Here is a 19,385-nt window from a genome sequence, read left to right on the forward strand (position 1 = left end):
TGTCCAGCACTGAAGCAAGTTGTGGACGGATAATCGTTCTGAAGGGGCTAAGCTTTTCCCAAGATGCACCCGCAGCGGTTTCAGGCTCTGCAGGGCTCCCCACCCTGGTTCCTGGGGCACCTGGGAGATCCCAGTTGGCTTTGCTCTTTGACGTGTCATTTCTGCTAAAAACCTGGCTGACTTCTCTGTGCCTGCCTCTCACTGTCACCTGCCTCTTCTGATTCATTGCTTCCGAGTAGTTGCAGACGGGAAAATCGGATACCTGAGCCTAGAATTCTGTATACAAGTGGGCCTGGAGTGAGGGCCAGAGGGCTTCCCCAATAAGGAAAGGACACCTGCCATATACTGAAGTTTGCCAGATGCTGGAGTGAGCATTTTATGGACATCATCTCATTTCCTCTTCACATCCACGCTAGGCAGCACTGATGGTTTCACTCCCATTGTACAGATGAGGAAATAAAGTCCCAGAATGGTTAAGTCAGTTGCCTGCGATCACAAAGCTGGCAAGGAATTGAGTGGGGGGGCGCCTGGGTGGCTCAGTCGGTTAAGCGTCCGACTTCGGCTCAGGTCACGATCTCGCGGTATGTGAGTTCGAGCCCCGCGTCGGGCTCTGTGCTGACTGGTCAGAGCCTGGAGCCTGTTTCAGATTCTGTGTCTCCCTCTCTCTCTGACCCTCCCCCCTTCATGCTCTATCTCGCTCTGTCTCAAAAATAAATAAATGTTAAAAAAAAAAAATTAAAAAAAAAAAAAAAAAAAAAAGGAATTGAGTGGGAATGAAATGCAGGTCTGCCTGACTCCAAGGCCTGAAACCCTTTGTTTGCACTGCTCAGAGAACATGTTTTGCTACATCCAAACTTTCTAGTAAGTTGCAAATCACCGGGACTCTAGGCCAGATGCAGGGGAGGAGTTGGCTGCCTCCTGTGGAGATCTGATCAGAGCAGAAATGCCAGTTTCTTACGAATGTATTTTATGGAATGAAAGAATAGTCTGGAATATATTTTCTATACTGTAAGGCATGGGAAGTAGTCATTATTAACACATACAGTGTTGATGATGAACTTAATATGCAGTCAGGTATGCTTTAACTTTTTAACAATGTTTCTTTTGAGAGAGAGAGTGTGAGCGAGTGCATGAATGGGGAAGGGGCAGAGAGAGAGAGAGAGAGAGAGAGAGAGGGAGAGAGAGAATCCCAAGCAGTCTTCCCACTGTCTGCACAGAGCCAGATAGGGGCTCGATCCCACGAGCTCTGAGAACATGACCTGAGCCTAAATCAAGAGTTGATGCTTAACTGAGCCACCCAGGCTCTACAGCCACTCAGCCCCTACAGTCAAGTATACTTTAAAAATAACTTTTAGGGGCGCCTGGGTGGCTCAGTTGGTTAAATGTCTGACTTCGGCTCGGGTCATAATCTCACGGTTTGCAGATTCCAGCCCCACGTTGGGCTCTGTGCTGACAGCTCACAGCCTGAAGCCTGCCTCAGATTCTCTGAACCTCCCCTGCTTGTGCTCTGTTTCTCTCTCTCTCAAAACTAAATAAACATGAACAAAACAATTTTTTTTAGTAACTTTTAAAAACGACCTGTGTTGTGTAGGATAGGACACACATTTTGGGCCCGCCAGGAAGACACTGCAGGTCATATCACACAGTTTGAAGACCTCTCTTTTAGACCAAGCACAGAGGAGGTTGTTTCAGTCATCAGGAAAGGTGAAATCTGGCAAGGACATCATAAGGATTAGGCTGTAGGAAAGGTTTGCTCAAGGAAGCACCGAAGAAATTATAGTGGTCCCAGAGAGAGGCGGGGAGGAAGGCGTCGTTATCAAAAAGGGGGGGGAGAATGGGGGTCAGCTGTCCAGATAACAAAACATAACAGCCGTGGTTGTCACAAACGCGCATTTTGCCAGGAAGTAACCTGGTGCGTGACATTGGGGCAGTTTGGTCTTGTTTGAGAACGGCTGCCCTCTGGGTTGCCAGCACTGTTTTGGCATATCTGCTTCTGGTGTTAGCCAGGGGGTTCCATTAGGCAAACGCATGGATTCAGTGCATTCACTGGGTCTCTGGAGGAGTTCCTTTGGCCTGAACCGCTCGTGATTCACTTTACTCCTCTAAACGCACTTTGGGGGAACTTACAAGTGTACAGTTGTACCGGTTTAACTTAGTAACACCTCGTGTTCGTAACCTATGGAAGAGCGGATCGGTTAGCTTTTATACACCCCAGCCACTGCCCGCCGTACTCTTCCCATGGCGACCGCAGAGGTGTAGAGGGCAAGGCGGGCACGCGTGACGTGTCTTAAGGCCTGGGCTTGGGACTGGCCCGTTGTCATCTCGGCTCATTGTGTGGGCCAGAGCAAGTCTCAACCTGAAGCCAAAGGGTGGAGAAACGTATTCCGCTCTGCTCGTGGAAGGGGCTGCAAAGTCACTCGTGCGACGGAGAGCAGAATGCGAGGCCGGGTAATAAACTGGAACCAACAGTGTAATCTACAGTAAAGAATAATCCACTGCTACTTATCAAATACTTCTCGTGGGCCGGGACTATGTCTGTCTAAAAATAGCTAATAGTTATTTAACACTTACTATGGGCCACTCTCCTAAACGCTTCATATGAATTGGTCACTCGAGGCTCACGGCAACGCTGTGGTATAGGTCCAGTGAGTATCTCCAGTTTACATCCAGGCACACAGGAAGAGACGTGTATCATGACTTGCTCAATGTCAAAGCCACACGTATCCAGGCTCCAGGGCTGTGCATGGGATCTGTAACCGTCAAGGATTTCTCTTGAGAACACAGAGGCCCGCATCACTTAAGTGACTTGCCTGAAGTCACCAGGTGGACACGGCGTTGGCATCCTGGCCCGCAGGACTGCTGACTGTCTTCCTTCCGCTATGCTGTGTAGACGGTGAGTGTGACAATTGAGGGTTGTGGCTTTATTCTGTTGATTTGACCGCATTGTGATCCAAAGCGTAAAGCTCCGGGCGTAAGGTCGGAACTGGTAACCTGTTGTTTGTGCGGGACTCTCCAGGCTTGCTGCTTCTCAGTCTCCGAGACAATCTGATGTCTTCGAGCTAAATACGAAAAAATGTTCCTTCTTGCACTTGTTGATGAATATTCCTTGAAGAAATGTATTTCCACACACAGAGCCCAAAGGAAATGTCAGCAGTTAGACACGCTAATCAGAAGAAAGCCTTGTGTTTTTAGTAAAGGTTACTTAAGACCCGTCAGATCTTTTTCCTTAAAACAGTCAAGGAAAATCACGTAATCAGCTATTTTTTTTTTCTCTCTTCTCCCAGCGGGCAGATGTAAATGTTCTACCTAAATGAAGCTATTTATTTAACTCCATCCAGATTTCTTTTGAAGTTTTGTACATCTTTCTTCTGCTCTATCAGCTCCTGGCCACCATAATTTAATAAGTTTTTTCCTAGGGTGAAATTGGATGCCCTTTATCGATCTTACACTGAGGGGGCATTCAATTACTTACTCTAAAGTGGTATTTCTGGGTCTCTCAATTACAATTTTGTTATAAATGGCTTGCTAATGATGCTTGGGGTACATAGGTTAATAGGGGGCATCCTAGCCAGGGCTGGGTAATTGAATGCTTTCTATTTGGGGACCAGTTATCTGATCTCTCACGGTGGTACCAGTTCCCACAATTACAGTCTGCATCCATAGGGCACAGCATTGAGCCCAGGCTGGGAAGCAATCTCACTGGAATATATAGCAGAGTGCTTTGGTTTAGCACCTGCACGGAGTGCCAAGGGTCCTGACTAATCTGAGTCGACCGGCACCAAAATGTGGACATTCCAGACAGGTCAAGTGCAAGGGAAAGGCGCTGCTGATTTTTTAAGGAAGAACAACCTGAGTGTTAGGTTTCTCTGCGCGACTGTTCTCAGGATAATTTGTGGCATGTGGAAAAGGCCAATTCGGGAACACCAACGGCAATCCATTTTCCTTTCAACACAGCGACATTGGTTCGATTTTTCCTCACCGAGTTATGTTAGTTAATAGTTACACATATTGTAAAGATCCTTTTGAGAGAATATGTAATGTGCATCCTTTTTTTCCACTTGGACGAATCTCAGCCCTGACTCCTGCCTTCCAGGTCCTACAGAGTCTGGCTCCTGCCTCCTCGTGCATCTGGTTCCTACCCCTCGCCTGCCCCAGAGCCCAGGAGTCTGCCCTCCTGGTGGTCCCCCTGGGCTTTGACCCCCGGCTTCTCACCTTCACAGGGTCCTTCTGTCTCCCAGTCCCACGTGGCTGGCTTCCTTCTTGGCATTCAGGTGTCCCGTCCCCACTGGCCTTCCCTGGACCTCCTGCTGCTAGACCCCCTTTACTGTTAGGCTGCAAGTCTCAGCGGGGGTGGAGGTCAGCGCACAGAAAAGCCCCTGATGACAAAGAATTATCTAGCCCTAGTGCTGCACTGCGGACACCTGTTTTAATGGTTTCATTGTATGCTCCCTTTGTATTTTCTTCATGGCCTTTATCGCTGTGGTTTGTCGCATGTGTTGTCTGTTACCCTGTAGCCTCTAACTCCTGGCAGGATATAATCTCCCGGTGGGGAAAGTCCTTCCTGTCACCGTCACTTCTGTACCACTCGCGTCCACACCAGGCTTGGTCGGGAAGCCTCAAAGTTGCCGGCCCTGCACGTACAAGGGCCCAGCCGTGTATGGTATATGGTCATGTGACTTCTTAATCAACATCATCAAGGGGTATTTTGCATACTATCTACTGGCCATATGTTTTGGTAAAACTTGTAAGATAGCTTTGTATTTCAAAGAGGGTCCCCCGGATGTTTCCCCCTTGCCACCAACTCCAACTCCCTAGGCACCAGCTGGGTGCCCTGCAATTCAATTCAATTCCAGTAATAACTAGCTGGAGCCCACACGAACCCCACAAATTAAGGGTTCCGTCCCCCAAGACTGCCCCCACTTCAGATGCCGGTTGCAAATACTGGGTCCCTAGGCTACCCAACTTCCGTTTGACCTGGCTACAAATTCAGAGGTTCCCACAGGGCCCCCTCGTTAGTTCTGATCATTCACTAGAACAACGCAGAGAATTCACGAAAGCACCTTATTTACCATTACCAGTTTGTTATAGAGGAAGCAACTCAGGAATAGCCAGACCGAACACAAGCAGAGGCCAGGATGTGGGGGGAGGAGGTGTGGAGCTTTCCTGCCTTCCTCTCTGGACGAGCCACCCTGCCAGCATCTCCACCAACTAGAAGGCTCTCTGAATCCTGGCATTTTGGGGCTTTCATGGAGGCTTCATTGCACAGGCATGACTAATAAATCACTGCTCCTTGATGATTAACTCCGTCTCCTCCCTGGAGGTTGAGGAAGTGGGGCCCTAAGTTCCAGCCTTCTAACTGGCTAATCAAGGCTCCTGCATTCTGGTGACCAGCCCCATCCTAAAGCTCCCTGGGGCTTCATTCAGGAGTCACCTCATTAGCATAAGCTCAGGTGTGGCTGAAGGGTAAAAGGTGCTCCTGTCACCTCTTGGGAAATTCCAAGCGTTTTAGAAGCCGTATGCCAGGAACTGGGGGCAAAGACCACATGTGTCGTTTTTATTCTGTTGCCCCCCGCCCCCATCTCGTATTGGCTTTGGGTCTCCACACCTCCACGGCTTCTTCAGCAGTGCCTGGTACACAGTCACCCTTCAGAAGGGATCCGCGGGCCAAAAGGACAGACAGGTGAATGAGTGGTTGCCCTAGTTCTCTGCGCCCTGTTTTATGTGGAAGAAGCAAGACTGGAGTAGCGGTCTGGCTGGAGGGGGCAGGCTGCCCAGGGGTACAAATGCCTGGGCTCACCGTGTCCCAGAGCCCCCCTGTTGAGACTGTCCGCTTCCCCGACTACCCAGATCCGTTTACTTACTTTGCTTGTAATAAGAAACCTTTGTTTGTGTTTGGGAATATTTTGCCCATTCTGTTGGGTCCGGATTTTGTGCATTCTTGTCTTAGAGCTTCAAAGACCATGTTTTTAAAAAAATCTAATTAGACTTTCTGCAGCCAGAGACACAGAAGGGTGCGAACACGCTCCCCGCTGGGATCCTGGTTGGAGCCTTCTTTTAACCCGCTTGTCCTTGTCTTCAACATGTAAAAAAATGTTTTCTTGGCTTAGTGATTGGATTTCCAAGTAGGGGATCTTGCCCTTTTGTTTCTTTGGTTTGGAAGAATTGTTTGTACCAAGTGATGGGTCAAGGGTGGTTGAGCAAATGGGAGGCAGAGATGTGAGCCTTGAGGCTCCTGTCACGTCCCTCCAACTGCTCTCAGAGATGAGAGGGCGGCAGAGCCCTGGATGTTGGCCTGGTTCCAGAGCACTTTGCCTCCGCCCCCGCCCACACCACCCCGACTCCTCTGCTCTTCCCAGAACTGCCCTGACCCCGATGTCAGCCTTCACTAACTAGCATTTCTCAAGCTGGTTCCTTGCGACATTAGTGAAAATTCCATGGCTGGTTATGTTTTGGAAATTTTGTGTATTCTGTTCCCTCCTGTGGATTCACAGGGCTCAGTAGAGTATTAAAGGCTTCAGAAAGTCCTGTTGGTAAAGAAGTCTGTTTGATTTTGTCCATCTCCCCTTTTCTCCGAGTAATTTAAGCACAAAGCAGGTATTGACAACGACCAGAGCACTCAGTGGAAGACAGTTTAGGAAACGTTGCTTGGCTGTTGCTTGGTCCACATATTTTGATAAGGCGTGGGCCTCTGGGTTCAAGGGAAGGGAAGGTTTCTGCCGGTGAGTTCTCCTTGTTCGGCCTTCCAGCCAATACAAGGCGGCTTTAATGGAGGGTTAGTTAATCCCGCCTTGACAGGTAGGATTGTTTGAGGGCTGTATGTGTGTGTGCCGGGTCGGAGGTGAGTCCACTGCCCTTTGGGGTAATTCATTCTCAAGAGCTAAGGAAAAATAACGTGCTAGGATTTCCCGTCTTTGACTCCACTTCAAATGTTCTTGGCCTTCACTGACCATGAAAAGTCCTAATAGTAATGGTCACTGATGACACGTCTTCATGCTGCCTACCTTTTAGGGGAGGCCAACTATGTGTAGGCATTCTGCAAACTCTTGCGACAAGCTTGTAAGGGAGATACTCTCACCCTAATTTTACTAGGGAGGGTGGCAAAGCTTGGACAGGTCACGTGGCTTACTCAGGGCCACACAGCTAGTTCACGGCGGCCTACCATTATTGGAAACTAAGCCTCCTTTTTTGCTCGTTTTACAACATCTACAAAGAAGTGTCATTTGGGCAACAATCTATTTTATAACCACAGAATTCTGTTAATGGATTTTTAAGAATCATGTTTTCCCCAGGATGATGAAAGTGAAAAATGATTTCAGGGTCTGAGTGTTATGTTACTCAGGAGAATACTGCACGTTGGATTTAATTGCTTAATAACTTAAAGTCAAATGGTTTTTTTTTTTTTTTTTTTTAATATGATACACTCTACTGAAGGAGAGAATCATTTCAGTGTTTCTAAATTTTCATTAACTTTTGCCTCCTAAACTGGTAATAAAGGTTAGATCTCGGTAAGAGACTCTCGGTGCTATTGGGAGAGAAAAAAAAACATATTCTCTCTGCACGCGCCTATCCTAACCAGGCTGCTTCTTGGGTATTTGGTGGATTTAAAAGCACGGATATGTCCAAACAGTCACTGACCCTGCACGCATCCGAGAATGACCGTGAACTCCTGAGATTTGGGGATCTGGTACTTGGCTGTGGTGTGGCTGGGACACTAGAGGATATATGCGGAGTCACATTTGGTGGCAGAGCTTGAACCCCAAAGCCAAGCACCGAGGACCTGAAACGTCTCCTTTTATCCTGTGTGATTTTCTAGGACTTGGCTTGCGATGGAGCGGACTGGCTGAAACACAGGGGTGGAAAAGAGCTTCTCTCCTCGGAAGATGATCCCAGGGTTACTGCGATCATCATATAAGCTACTGAAACCTCTTTTCTCTGTTGTTTAGGTGGTCTGACATTTTAAAGGTTCTGCTCCCCCTGAAGAGGAAACATTTGAAAGGAACACGAGATGTAAAAGAAGAAATCTTCACGGGCGTCTCCAAGGATGGAATGCCAGCCCATCCCTCGCTGAGACCATGATCTCTTCTCATCCCTTGGATGTTTCCGTGTTCTCCAGCGAGAATTCTTCCCCCTCATCTTGTGCCATGGGAAAAACCTGAAGGGCAGGCAGAATTGTTCCCAGACTTCGGGATTTTTCTGAGGTTTCAGCGGCTCTTACGGGACATGACAATTGGAGATCACTTCTTTTTGTTGTCTTTCAGAGTCGAACCAAAGAGGGCACTTCCTCATTGTTTAGTGCTTTGGCTCCTGCTCATTTTTATATTTGTTTCCGTTGCTTGTGCCTTAAAACCATCTTACATAATCAGAAGACATCCTTAAGAAGTGTTCCAGTGCGACCTGCATGCATCTGGGCTCCGCAGGGGCTCTCCCATGGCTCTGTGGGCCAGCAGTCCAAGGGCATTACCATGAGGCACTGCATTAATTGCTGCATACAGTTGTTGCCCAACAACGAGCACACACAGCAGGTTGGCTGCGGAGGAGGCCCCCTTCACAGTCACCTGGAGTGCCCCGCGTGCAAAGGAGAGAACAAAATTGTGCTTCGTGTGGACGGTAAGCAGATGAACTTGCTTGCTGTTCTCGAGGTGAGGGCTGAGGGCAATGAGAGCTGGGGCAGGTTTCTGCGCTTCAAGAAGGGGAAGCGATGTAGCCTGGTTTTTGGATTGATGATCATGACCTTGGTGATGGCATCTTACATCCTTTCTGGGGCCCACCAAGAGCTTCTGATCTCCTCACCTTTCCATTATGGAGCCTTCCCCAGCAATCCCAGCTTGATGGACGGTGAAAACCCGAGTGACACGAAAGAGCATCATCACCAACCCTCTGTAAATAATATTTCGTACGTGAAAGACTACCCAAGCATTAAATTAATTATCAACAGCATCACAGCCAGGATAGAGTTCACAACCAGGCAGCTCCCAGACATAGAAGATCTCAAGAAGCAGGAATTGCACGTGAGTAGCCTTGTGCTGATCTCCATTGATTGATTGAGTTTTAAAAATAGATGCTTCCTTTTCTGTGGCCGTCTTTGGGAACACAGGAAGAAAAATGACGGAAAAAAAATGTTCTCATGTGTAACAAGGCTAATTTGACGGCCTCACAGATCAGAGTGCACTGGGAGAGGGCTGTCCGTTCACGATGTTTACACCAAGGAGGAAATTCGAAGTACTGAAGGGCGAAGCTAGAAATACCGGAAGGGCCTCCCCTTCTCATAATTTCATCGCAGGACTTGAAACGCGGCCATGGTGGTTCAAGTTGCTTTTGTAGATCACCAGAATCCTGTTTCTATTGTGTCCTAATTAGTATTTTTGTCCCTAATGGTCACTTAAACACACAACTAGTGAAAAGATTCCAACTGTGAAATTTAATTAGATTGCTGTGCGCGCGTGTGAGAGAAAGAAAGATAAATCATGGTAGAATGGATTTTGAGTAAGCTTTTATCTTCGTTCTCTCCAAATTCTAGTTTTATTCTGGCCTAAGGAGAAAACATGGCCTTGGCTATTTACCAAGTTTTGCTTTATTTTCGTGCTTAGCCATCGTCACATAACAGTTGAAACGCGAACACTGCAGCGAGGGTGAGGGCATGATCGCATCGCGGTGAGAACGCGTTCTTGCTAATTGTCCCCCCTCCGTGTGTCTCTCCCTTTTTTTCTTTTTCGTTGCAGATGTTTTCGGTAATCCCCAATAAATTTCTTCCAAATAGCAAGAGCCCCTGCTGGTACGAGGAGTTCACGGGTAGGAACACCACCGACCCCTACCTGACCAACTCCTACGTGCTCTACTCCAAGCGCTTCCGCTCCACCTTCGACGCCCTGCGCAAGGCCTTCTGGGGCCACCTGTCCCACGCCAGCGGGAAGCACTTCCGCCTCCGCTGCCTGCCGCGCTTCTACATCATCGGGCAGCCCAAGTGTGGCACCACCGACCTCTACGACCGCCTCCGGCTGCACCCGGAAGTCAAGTTCTCCGCCATCAAGGAGCCCCACTGGTGGACCCGGAAGCGCTTTGGTGAGCGCCAGCTGCCGCCGCGAGGGGAGGGGCCTGCGCCTGCGCGCTTCTTCCTGTCCCCGCCTCCCGCCTCCCGCCTTCCCTAAAGTGGTTTCCGGCTCCCATCCCAGGTCCCGTGGTGCTCGGCCCCGCCAGGGAGGGTGGGCAGGTCCCCGAGTCGCAGGGAGCAGACAGTTCGCTAATCCAGGGCCGCCCCCACTCAAACCTCCAGTGGGGCTGGAACCCGGCTCCCAGTCACCGAGGGAGCATTTATTGAGTGCCGGCTGTATACAGGGCAAGGGGAAGGGTGCAGAATCAGCAGCTGCTCTTGTTCTGAAGAGCTTTGGTACACCTGCCAGCGGTGAGTGGTTAAGTGCCAGCTGGGCGTATTTCTGGGGCTTTCTGCCCCCAGCTCTGCACCGTTCCTGCCAGAGCTCCTCCCGCCCCCAACACCCCCCTGCCTGGGGAACACTACAAAGACTGCCACGCTGGGTGAAGTTTGAGCTTCTGGCTGGCTTCTCCCAGGATCGTGAACACGTCATCAAGCTGCTTCGGGCCTAACTTGCTCTGACCTGCTCCATCTGTCTGCCTCAAGTTCAGAATGAACGTCACCTCGAGATAATTCCGGGCGACCTTGCTCGCAGCATCCCTTTGCGCCCGGGGTGACCGTGGATACCGCCCCCACCCAGCCGGAGCCACCCTGCAGCCCTCATGTCACTGTTTCCTCTTAACCTTTTCCCTTCTGCCAGGAGATGTTTGGTCCCTTTGACAAAGGTCAGAGCTCGGGTGGGACTCGAGGGCGTGTTTCAGGCAAAGGACCCAGGTTGCTTAGAAGGGAATCTTTAAAGTTTTCCTTAGTAGAACCTGAGTTTCGACCAAGTCCTGTTTGTGTCCTGACAAATTGACTTCATACTTTTGATGTCCTTCCCGGAGCGGATGAACAGAAGCGTAAATGTGTCTTGTGGTTTGGCAGCAGCAGCTATGGGAGCCACGGTTTCACATAGGGTGATCTCCCTGCACAGCTCACCGTTTGCCCTGATGAAACCCAGCCTCCCACTGGCAGGGAAGAGGGAAGCCCAGGAACATGCTTCTGGAATCCGATCCCCAGGGTCTCCTTGAACCTCTTGCTGTTTTGTACACGGGTGTTTTCTCTCCGCTTTCTGTTAACCTTGATGGTTGTGGTTTGGGACAGTGTGTTGTTAACATATTTCCACGTGAAATTTACCCGCTTTTCAGGCAAGGGGCACAGTTGGGCTGCGTGGGTCGATGCCAGAATGACTAGTGGGTTCAACCGAGCATTTGTCCCGGGACTGTCCATTCCCCTTGTTGAGACAGAGAGACAAGCTGCCTGATCCCACAGGCCAGAAACAGAAACTCAGATAAAAAACTCCCTTTTCTGTCTGATACAGCACGTGCCTTCTGGATGCCATCGCTGCTCAGCCACTTTAGGGCCCGTCTGGCGCACGTGGTGACCAGCCCCCAAGTCTCTGGCCCTCTAAGCAGATGCTTTTATAGATCTCGAACAGGCGGGCTGTCCTTGAATCTGCCACTTGGGGCTGAATGGTGGCCTTCCGCTCCCTGAAGCGTGCACGGATTAAAGAGGACAGCCAGTTTGCAGGCGTCCTTCTTGTGAGCCCCCTCCTGCAGCTTACTCCGGTGGGCCCCCGGGCCTTCATATCCCTCTCTGGTTACTTCCAGGAGGCCACCGTCCGGCCGTTGACAGTTTCGTTCTCAGTAACGCGGGCTTCTTGGTTCTCGTAGGAATCGTCCGCCTGAGAGATGGGCTTCGGGACCGCTACCCCGTGGAAGATTACCTGGACCTCTTTGACCTGGCCGCACACCAGATTCATCAAGGACTGCAGGCCAGCTCTGCAGAGGAACAGAGCAGGATGACTAGGATCATTATCGGTACGGCTTCTGGGCAGCTCCCATCGGGGCCACTCCCGCCCCGGGCTGGGCCCCCATTCCCCCCGGGCCCCTTCTGCCCTGACGCTGGCCCAGCTTTTGCTCTGCCCGCCGGGAACATTTGCCTGACGCCGGCCACCTCTGTTGAAGGTGTACTTCCCGACCTGGCCATCGGTCTCACCCCTCCGTGAAACGTTGACGTCGCTTACGCGATTTCTGTAAAGCAGCGACGCTTAGATTTTTTTTTTTTTAACTTTTATTTATTTTTGAGACAGAGAGAGACAGAGCATGAACAGGGAAGGGGCAGAGAGCGAGAGGGAGACACAGAATCTGAAACGGGCTTCAGGCTCTGAGCTGTCAGCACAGAGCCCGACGCGGCGCTCGAACTCACGGACCGTCAGATCATGACCTGAGCCGAAGTCGGACGCTTAACCGACTGAGCCACCCAGGTGCCCCAAGCAGCGACGTTTAGTAGGCTTTTTTAGTTCTGTGCAGACTCAAGTGTACCGGAAACGTTTTTGTCTTTTTTTTTTAAGTTGGTATTTCTTTGTCTTCATTTAAACTAAGCGCACACACTTGGTTTCTTTTCATGACGTACTGATCTAAGTTTGGATGGGGCATCGTGATCGCCGATAACCAATGAGTCGATTTAATGTTGTGGCTTTTGTAGTCCCTGGCCACTGGGGCCCGGTAGAGAGGGACGCAGTCTCTTCCTGAAGCAGACGCAGCCCTAACACATTGTTGGTGACTGATGACTGTTGAGAAAGCCTAGCCCTTATCAACTTAATGCCTTTAGACATTCACAATGAGGTGGTTTGATTAATAATCACTTTTTTTTTTAATTCACAAGAACATTTTATAAAAAAAAAACTTGTCTAACCCGCTCTTTGTATTGGATTCAGCTTAGGAGAAGACATTTATCCACTTACCTCTTCTGAAAGAGAGAAACCTAATCACATATTTTGCTTCAATTGGTTACCTAAGGCAGCAATCTGTTTTTTTCTTTTTTTAACTTTCCTAAATGTGTTATATTTTGATTCTCCAAACTCAAGGAATCTTTTAGCAACTCAGAGGAATTGTAATCAACCATTTGAAACATGGCCTTGCTTTTGACTCTCCTGTCCAAGGAGATAGACTTACACGCCTAAGCTCTGATATATTTATGGTTTTTTAACTCACATCAAGTCACTCAGATGGTTTAACTCACATCAAGTCACTCAGATGAGATCATACACCACCCCACCCCCACCCCCCACCCCAGTAGTGCAAATTGGCTACTAGCTATCTTCTTGCAGCCTTGGGTCCACACACCTCAGCTCACAAGTCTAATTAATATTTTATTGTGACTCCTACACCGTATGCCTCTGGGAGAATCTCATGTTCTTATGAAAGAGCTAAAAATACACATCCTAGGGCTAGGAAATAGAGCCTAAGATAATGAATGAAAAAGGAAAGCCTTAGTGTGGTTTTCTAATTTTACTTCCAGATTTAAAAAGGAAAATTAAAAAGTTTGCTGCTCTGATACTTACCTAGAACAGAGTTTGATGAGTTTCATGGTAGTGGAGAGGCAGGTGGAAAGCTGGAGGCTAAGGCCTGCCTGTGTCACCAGCCGGCTCTGAGCCGTGTGACGAGTCTGTCTTTGCGTTCCTGAGCTTTAGTCGGCACATCTGCACCATGGGACAGAATGGACCAGATCCATTCTGGCTCCTCCGAGCCCTGAAATGCGATTCAGCTCTGCTTCAGCTTCCTCGGGTTAGGTCTTTGGTAGAGCATAAGTGTCTTCCTTCAGCCCTGCTCACGGGTCAGAGAGAGCCTTTCCTCAGTGGTCTGGGCCAATGGCTGGAGTCACAAGGGATTCCAGTGACCAGATTCTCGGGGGTGGGGCTCCAGACACGCGGAAAGGCAGGCCCCTACCTCTGCTGTCACGGCCCCCTGCTCTGCCCTGACAAAGTGCTCAGCTGGGGATCTGACTGCTGATGGAGTTGTTGATGGAGTCTTCCCCTAGATTGTAAGAGAGGAGAAGGCAGGGGATTGTCTGTCCCGTTTCCTTTCTCTATCCCTAATGCCAAGCACACTGCCAGGCACTTTGAGACACTAGATGAATGTTTTCTGGATGGATGGATGGACGGACGGACGGACAGACGGGTGGAGGGACAGATGTTTCTCTGGTTGCAGAGCTGGTTTATGTATGAGATCTGACCGAATTTGTGCCACTTTGGTTTTAGATACTTCCCTTGTTGTCATATTCTCATATTCGTTGTGAGTAGAACGTTCAAAAGACTTCTGACGGGCGTGCCTTGCCCGTATTCTACGGTATTACCTTGAAAGAGAGGAAAGACCAGCACAGAAATGCTCACCTGGATGTGACTGAACATCCTAGAAGAGCCAGGGCCCTGCCAACTCCCCGCATCTTTGTGACGCACTCACCCCCAATCAAAGAAACTCGTCTTTTGGCTCGGATTTTCCCTGAATAAGTGACTTTGCGATGTATCGAGTACCCGTGTGAAATGTCGGGAAATTGAATTGGTATGTAATGGATCGATTTGCCTCTCTTCTTAAATCTCTGAAGACTCTGCTAAAAAGAAAAAAAAAGTCAGGGAACTGGTTCACGTGTCGGAGAGGGAGACGCGGAAACGTGCGTGCCTTGGCCTCCTCCCCGTTTTAGAATGCGTGTTGAACGTTTCCTCCTCCGTCCGTGCGGACCATCGTAAAACCAGGGCCGGGCCGGCGGGCCGTCTACCCAGTCAGTACCGAGTGAATGCCAGCTGTGTGCGGGGCGATGGGGTGGCGGGCCCGTCGGACGCAGCACCTGAGACTGAGGTCCCGTGAGCCTTCCCGCAAAGCCTTCCTCTCGTTTGGTCTCAGAGAGTGCCCCGGACCGGCCGTTGTGATTGCACAAAAAAATCTGATGCCGATTGCCATCTAATTTCCTGAAGAGGCTCCATTTCCCTAAACTACTCTTCCATCCCTGGCACTCGGGGAAGGAAACGATCTAGTACATTCTCAGCGGGCCCTTCAAATGCCACAGAGCTGTGTGCCGTGAGCAGAGTCAAACATCGTGAAATTGGGAGGCCAGATGCTGGCAGAGGGTTTTTTTTGGCACATCCTGCAGAAGAGCTGGGAGGGAGCGGATGCTCCGTGGTGCCTAGATCACCTGGATTTCCAGATGGAGGCCTTTGGGGGGAAGCGGGCGAAGTCGCCGTGGCAGAGGGTCGTGACTCTTCCTGGAGTCCCCTGTGCCGGTGGTGGTAGACCAGCTCACCCATCATGGCTGGTTGAGGGGAAGGCATCGATCGGAGCCCAGTTTGGCCCCTGGCACAGGCTGCCCCGCGGGAGCCCCTAACTCAGCACCGCTCATTTGCGGCGTTCTCTGTTTCTAGGGGAGGCCAGCGCGTCCACCATGTGGGACAACAACGCCTGGACGTTCTTCTACGACAACAGCACGGATGGAGAGCCGCCCTTTCTGACCCAGGACTTCATCCATGCCTTTCAGCCAGACGCAAAACTGATTGTCATGCTCAGGGACCCCGTGGAGAGGTGAGCGGTTTGGGTTTCGTGCATTTGGGGGTGAAGAGGCAGTTTTAAAGACCCGCCTTCTCATCATGAGCAAGATCTTGCCTCTTTTTTTTTTTTTTTTTAAATAAACAAGCTTGACTTGCAACGTTACTGCTCTTTCTTGTGTAAATGTTATTCTTGGTGCAGTCTTCCTTGGGTCTAAACAAATTGTGGATTGTTTTCTTAGACAGCCTGACCGCGGTCTTTGGGCCTTCCGCCTCTGGCCTGGGGACGTGGGCCCTTCCTTGGGTACCGTCAGGGCACGTGAAACCCCCTTGGAATCAGGGGCGTCGGGGTTTGCCGAGCGCTTTAGCTCCCGCGATTCCTTGTGTCACGACCCCGTCAGCTCCGCTGAGTGTTCCGTCTCCAGCTTTCCTCAAAAGACCAAAAGGAAGAAAAATGACGGGCAGGGCTGTCTTGTTGTAGAAAGCCGGGGTCGCCCCGTGTGACTGAGGCGCAGCTGGTGTGATACTGAACGGCGGGGCTGGGCCGGCACTGGCGATGCTCTGATCACACCAAAGCCTGCGTGGACGGCGGAAGCTCGGGGCTTCTGGGACACTTAGCCCAGCAGTCCCCGTAGTATCACCACATCAGAGACGAGGGGCCCGCAGGCTGGTCCAGGATCCTGGAGTGGGAGTCCCCGAGCCCTGTGATGACCAGTCCAGCTCCGTGAGAGTCTTCTTCCTCTTGTGAAGCGGGATCTGTCTTGTAGGAGTATCCGCACTTTGGATCTGCTTCTTCCCCACAGAGTCACACAGACCAAGTGTCATGCTCCCCAAACGGCAGCGCCTGCCACATGTGGAAGACAGCAGCCAGGGCCTTCGGTGTCTCGCTTTTCTTTGGGCTCCGCGTCTCTTGTTATGGGCGGGGTTATGCCTCTCCCAAGCATGTGCTGAAGTTCTAACCGCCCCCATACGTCTGAGGGTGACCTTGTTTGAAAACAGGGCCTTTGCGGCTGGACTCGAGTTAAAATGAGGTTCTGTTGGACACGGGTGGCCCCTAATCCGGTGGCTGATACCCTTGTGAGAAGAGGAAATTTGGACACAGGGACAGGGAGGACACCACGTGATGGCAGAGGCGGAGATTGGAGTGACGCGTCCGCAGGCCCGGGGGGGACCTAGGATTGCCGACCACCGCCAGCAGCTGGCGACGGGTCTGGAACAGCCCCTCACTCAGCACCCCCAGCGGGAACCCGCCCTGCTGAAGCCAGGATTTCAGACTTCGAGCTTTCAGAAATCCCAAAGAATAAAAATCCCGCAGTCACGGGCCCACAGGTTGCAGTAGAAACTAATATCCCCCTCATATCTTTCTTGGATGGCATGCATCCGGGGCCTCGTGTCCTTGCCAGGGATAGCAATAAGAAGTGCTTGTTGGGGAAATTTTAGGAAACACACTGGAAAGCTATAAAGGAAAACTGTTATAAAAAAAAAACCAGCAATAGTCTCCCACCAGCTTACCTAGGCAGATAAGTGTGTGTGTGTGTATGTGTATGTACACAACCGAATGCACATCCAGTCTTACACCTGCTGCTTTTGTTTCACATTCTTGCCCCCAGGAGGACTTGCTGTAAAGTCCTGCCCTGGTCACTCCCTGCATTTATCTCTGTGTCCCTTTGGTGGAGCTCTCAAAACGGCCCCTGCAGCTCTGACCGTGGCCTGGTCAGAGGAGCGCTGGCTTGTCCCCCTCTGTCTGCGCTGCGGCAGGCCCTCCTCGTGCTGCATCACGAGGCACATCTTTGTGCCCCGGATGCCGCCACTCTGGTTCTGTCCTTCTCCTCAGGAAGCCACCCTGTCTGGTTCCGAGGCGGCCGCTGACCTCGGAGCAGCTCGCCACATCCTACCTGCTGGTTCCCACAGTTGGGAGGCAGGGATCGGCCCTTCTGCTCAGGGAGTGGGCTGCCCAGCCTCCTCCCCAGCCGGAGAGCGGGTGACACAAGCCGGCGGTGCTCTCGTGTAGACATGATTATGTAACTGTCAGCCTCGGGAGGAAAGGCTTCATGACTGAGTGACCCTTCACCGCCCACTGAGGTGTTTTCACAGCTGCTCTGCCCTCCTCCCCCAGACCGCCTCCAGCCGCAGCTCCCAAGGCTGGAAAATTCTCTCAAGAGTATGCTTCCTGTGCACTGAATGTCTTCCTGTCACTCTCCCTAGTTCCTCATTCTGGGGGAGGTCACGCTGTGTCTCAGGCTCAGGGGCCACGGGAGTGAGCGCTGCGACATCGTGTCACTCCCTGGGCATAGAGGGGTGGGGACCGGTGTGGTGTGGGTCTGGTCTTGTTCAGCGTGTGCCTGCCCCGTCCTGGGCCCCGGGCATGGGAGCCCACGGCTGGTTGCAGGACCGGCATGGCTGTGGTTGTTAAGGTCTGTGACTTCAACCAGAGCAAGAGGGAGGGTGAGAAGTGACCCAGAAGAGGGAATGAGCTCCTAGTGGGGAGGTCTAGAAGAGTTACTCTGGAGGAGCTGAAGCCAGGCTGGGTTTTGAAGGCTGAGTAGGAGTTTGGCAAGTCGACAGAGATGGAGTGCGGTTGAGAGGAAGAAGCCTTGCGAGCAGGGAGAACAGTGAGAGCAAAGGTAAAGACCACAGGTTCTCTTGTTGGGAGGGTGGAATCACCTTTCCTAAACACGTCCCTTTCTTCCTGCAGTTCTCGATTGTACCTCCGAGGACACAAGTGCCATAAGGCGAGCCTCTCAGTGGGGAGGGCCATGGTGCTGCCCAGATTCAGACAGCTGAGCCAAAGCAGGACCTGCCCAACTTGCCTCTAGACCCAGCCAAAAGTCGGCCTGCCTTTACAAGACTTAAGGGCCACGAGACGGCCATTTCAAGTAGTCCCAGGTTTTGCCTCCTCTCTCCCCTCCTCTCCTCTCCCCTCTCCCAAATACTCTGTTTATTGTGAATACTCTTTTGCCTTTCTGGTCCTCAACAGAAAGAGTTGGTCCATTTGGTCATTTCTCGAACCCTGACCACATGTTGGGCGTGGTGCTGGGGGCTGAGCATATACATATCTGTGAAAGATGAAGGTCCATCCAGTGCCTACCCTCTGGGGGCTGGCACTTTTTTGGAGAAGTGAGGCCTTGCCTCTCTCGTGGCGGATGTCGTGGTGGCTGCCGAGGAGGGAACGGCCCGATGCCGCGATGGCAGCCTGCATCAGGAGGCTAACCCCGTCACTGAATCGCCTGCTGCATTCGGCATCGACTGCCGTATCACAGTTCACCCCCGAAGTCAGCAGCTTAGAACACCACACGCTTACGATGGCACAGTCTCTGTGGGTCAGAACCTGACCCGGTTTACTGCATCCTCTCCTTCGGGCTCGCTCTCAAGGCCACAGTCAGGGCTTCACCGTGGTGGGGTCTCATCCGAAGGCTTGACTGGGGAAGGCTCTGCTTCCAAGCTCTCACGGTTGTTGGCAAATTCAGTTCCTCAAGGGCTGTTGGGGGGAGGGCGTCCGTTCTTTGCCGGCTAGAAGCTTCCCTCAAGGCCTTGCTGCTGGATCTTGCCAACAGGGCTGCTTTCTTCGTCAAAGCCAGCAAGGGGAGAGTCAACCAGCAAGTCGGAAGTCACAGTCTTTTATAATCTGATCGCTAGGCTGTGCATCCATCACCTTTACATACTCTGTCGGTTAGAAGCAAGTTACAAGGTCCGGGCCACACTCGAAGGGAGGAGGTTACATGCTCTGAATGCCAAGGAACAGGGATTTTTCCCCTGCACACCTGCCCTCCATTTCCCTGTCTGATCCTCCCAGAGACCTGGGTCCCAGCCCTGCAGCCAACAGCAGAGAAGCTGCCAGAGTGATACCCCATCCAGAGGCAGAGCCCCCCCCACGCACAGCGGAGTGTGTGTTCATCTGCACCTTTTCTGTGTGGGCTACTGACAGCAACAGCTGTTTTGCTG

The 19,385-nt window shown here is 51.2% G+C and overlaps 1 protein-coding gene across 7 annotated transcripts in view; it reads left to right on the forward strand.

The window, feature by feature from the left end:
* CHST15 (carbohydrate sulfotransferase 15) overlaps nt 1–19,385 on the forward strand; it is a 79,385-nt gene that overhangs the window by 37,713 nt on the left and 22,287 nt on the right. For all 7 annotated transcript variants that reach the window (XM_078434927.2, XM_078434929.2, XM_078434932.2 and 4 more), the window contains exons 2-5: nt 7,944–9,008; nt 9,720–10,059; nt 11,800–11,946; nt 15,324–15,480. In XM_078434927.2, the coding sequence (XP_078291053.1) occupies nt 8,463–9,008; nt 9,720–10,059; nt 11,800–11,946; nt 15,324–15,480 (1,190 nt within the window). In that variant the 5' untranslated portion in view covers nt 7,944–8,462. The remainder of the gene's footprint in view (nt 1–7,943; nt 9,009–9,719; nt 10,060–11,799; nt 11,947–15,323; nt 15,481–19,385) is intronic.

This window comes from Panthera onca, chromosome D2 (assembly GCF_046562875.1).
Source record: "Panthera onca isolate mPanOnc1 chromosome D2, mPanOnc1 haplotype 2, whole genome shotgun sequence".
In the NCBI taxonomy this organism is placed as follows: domain Eukaryota; kingdom Metazoa; phylum Chordata; class Mammalia; order Carnivora; family Felidae; genus Panthera; species Panthera onca.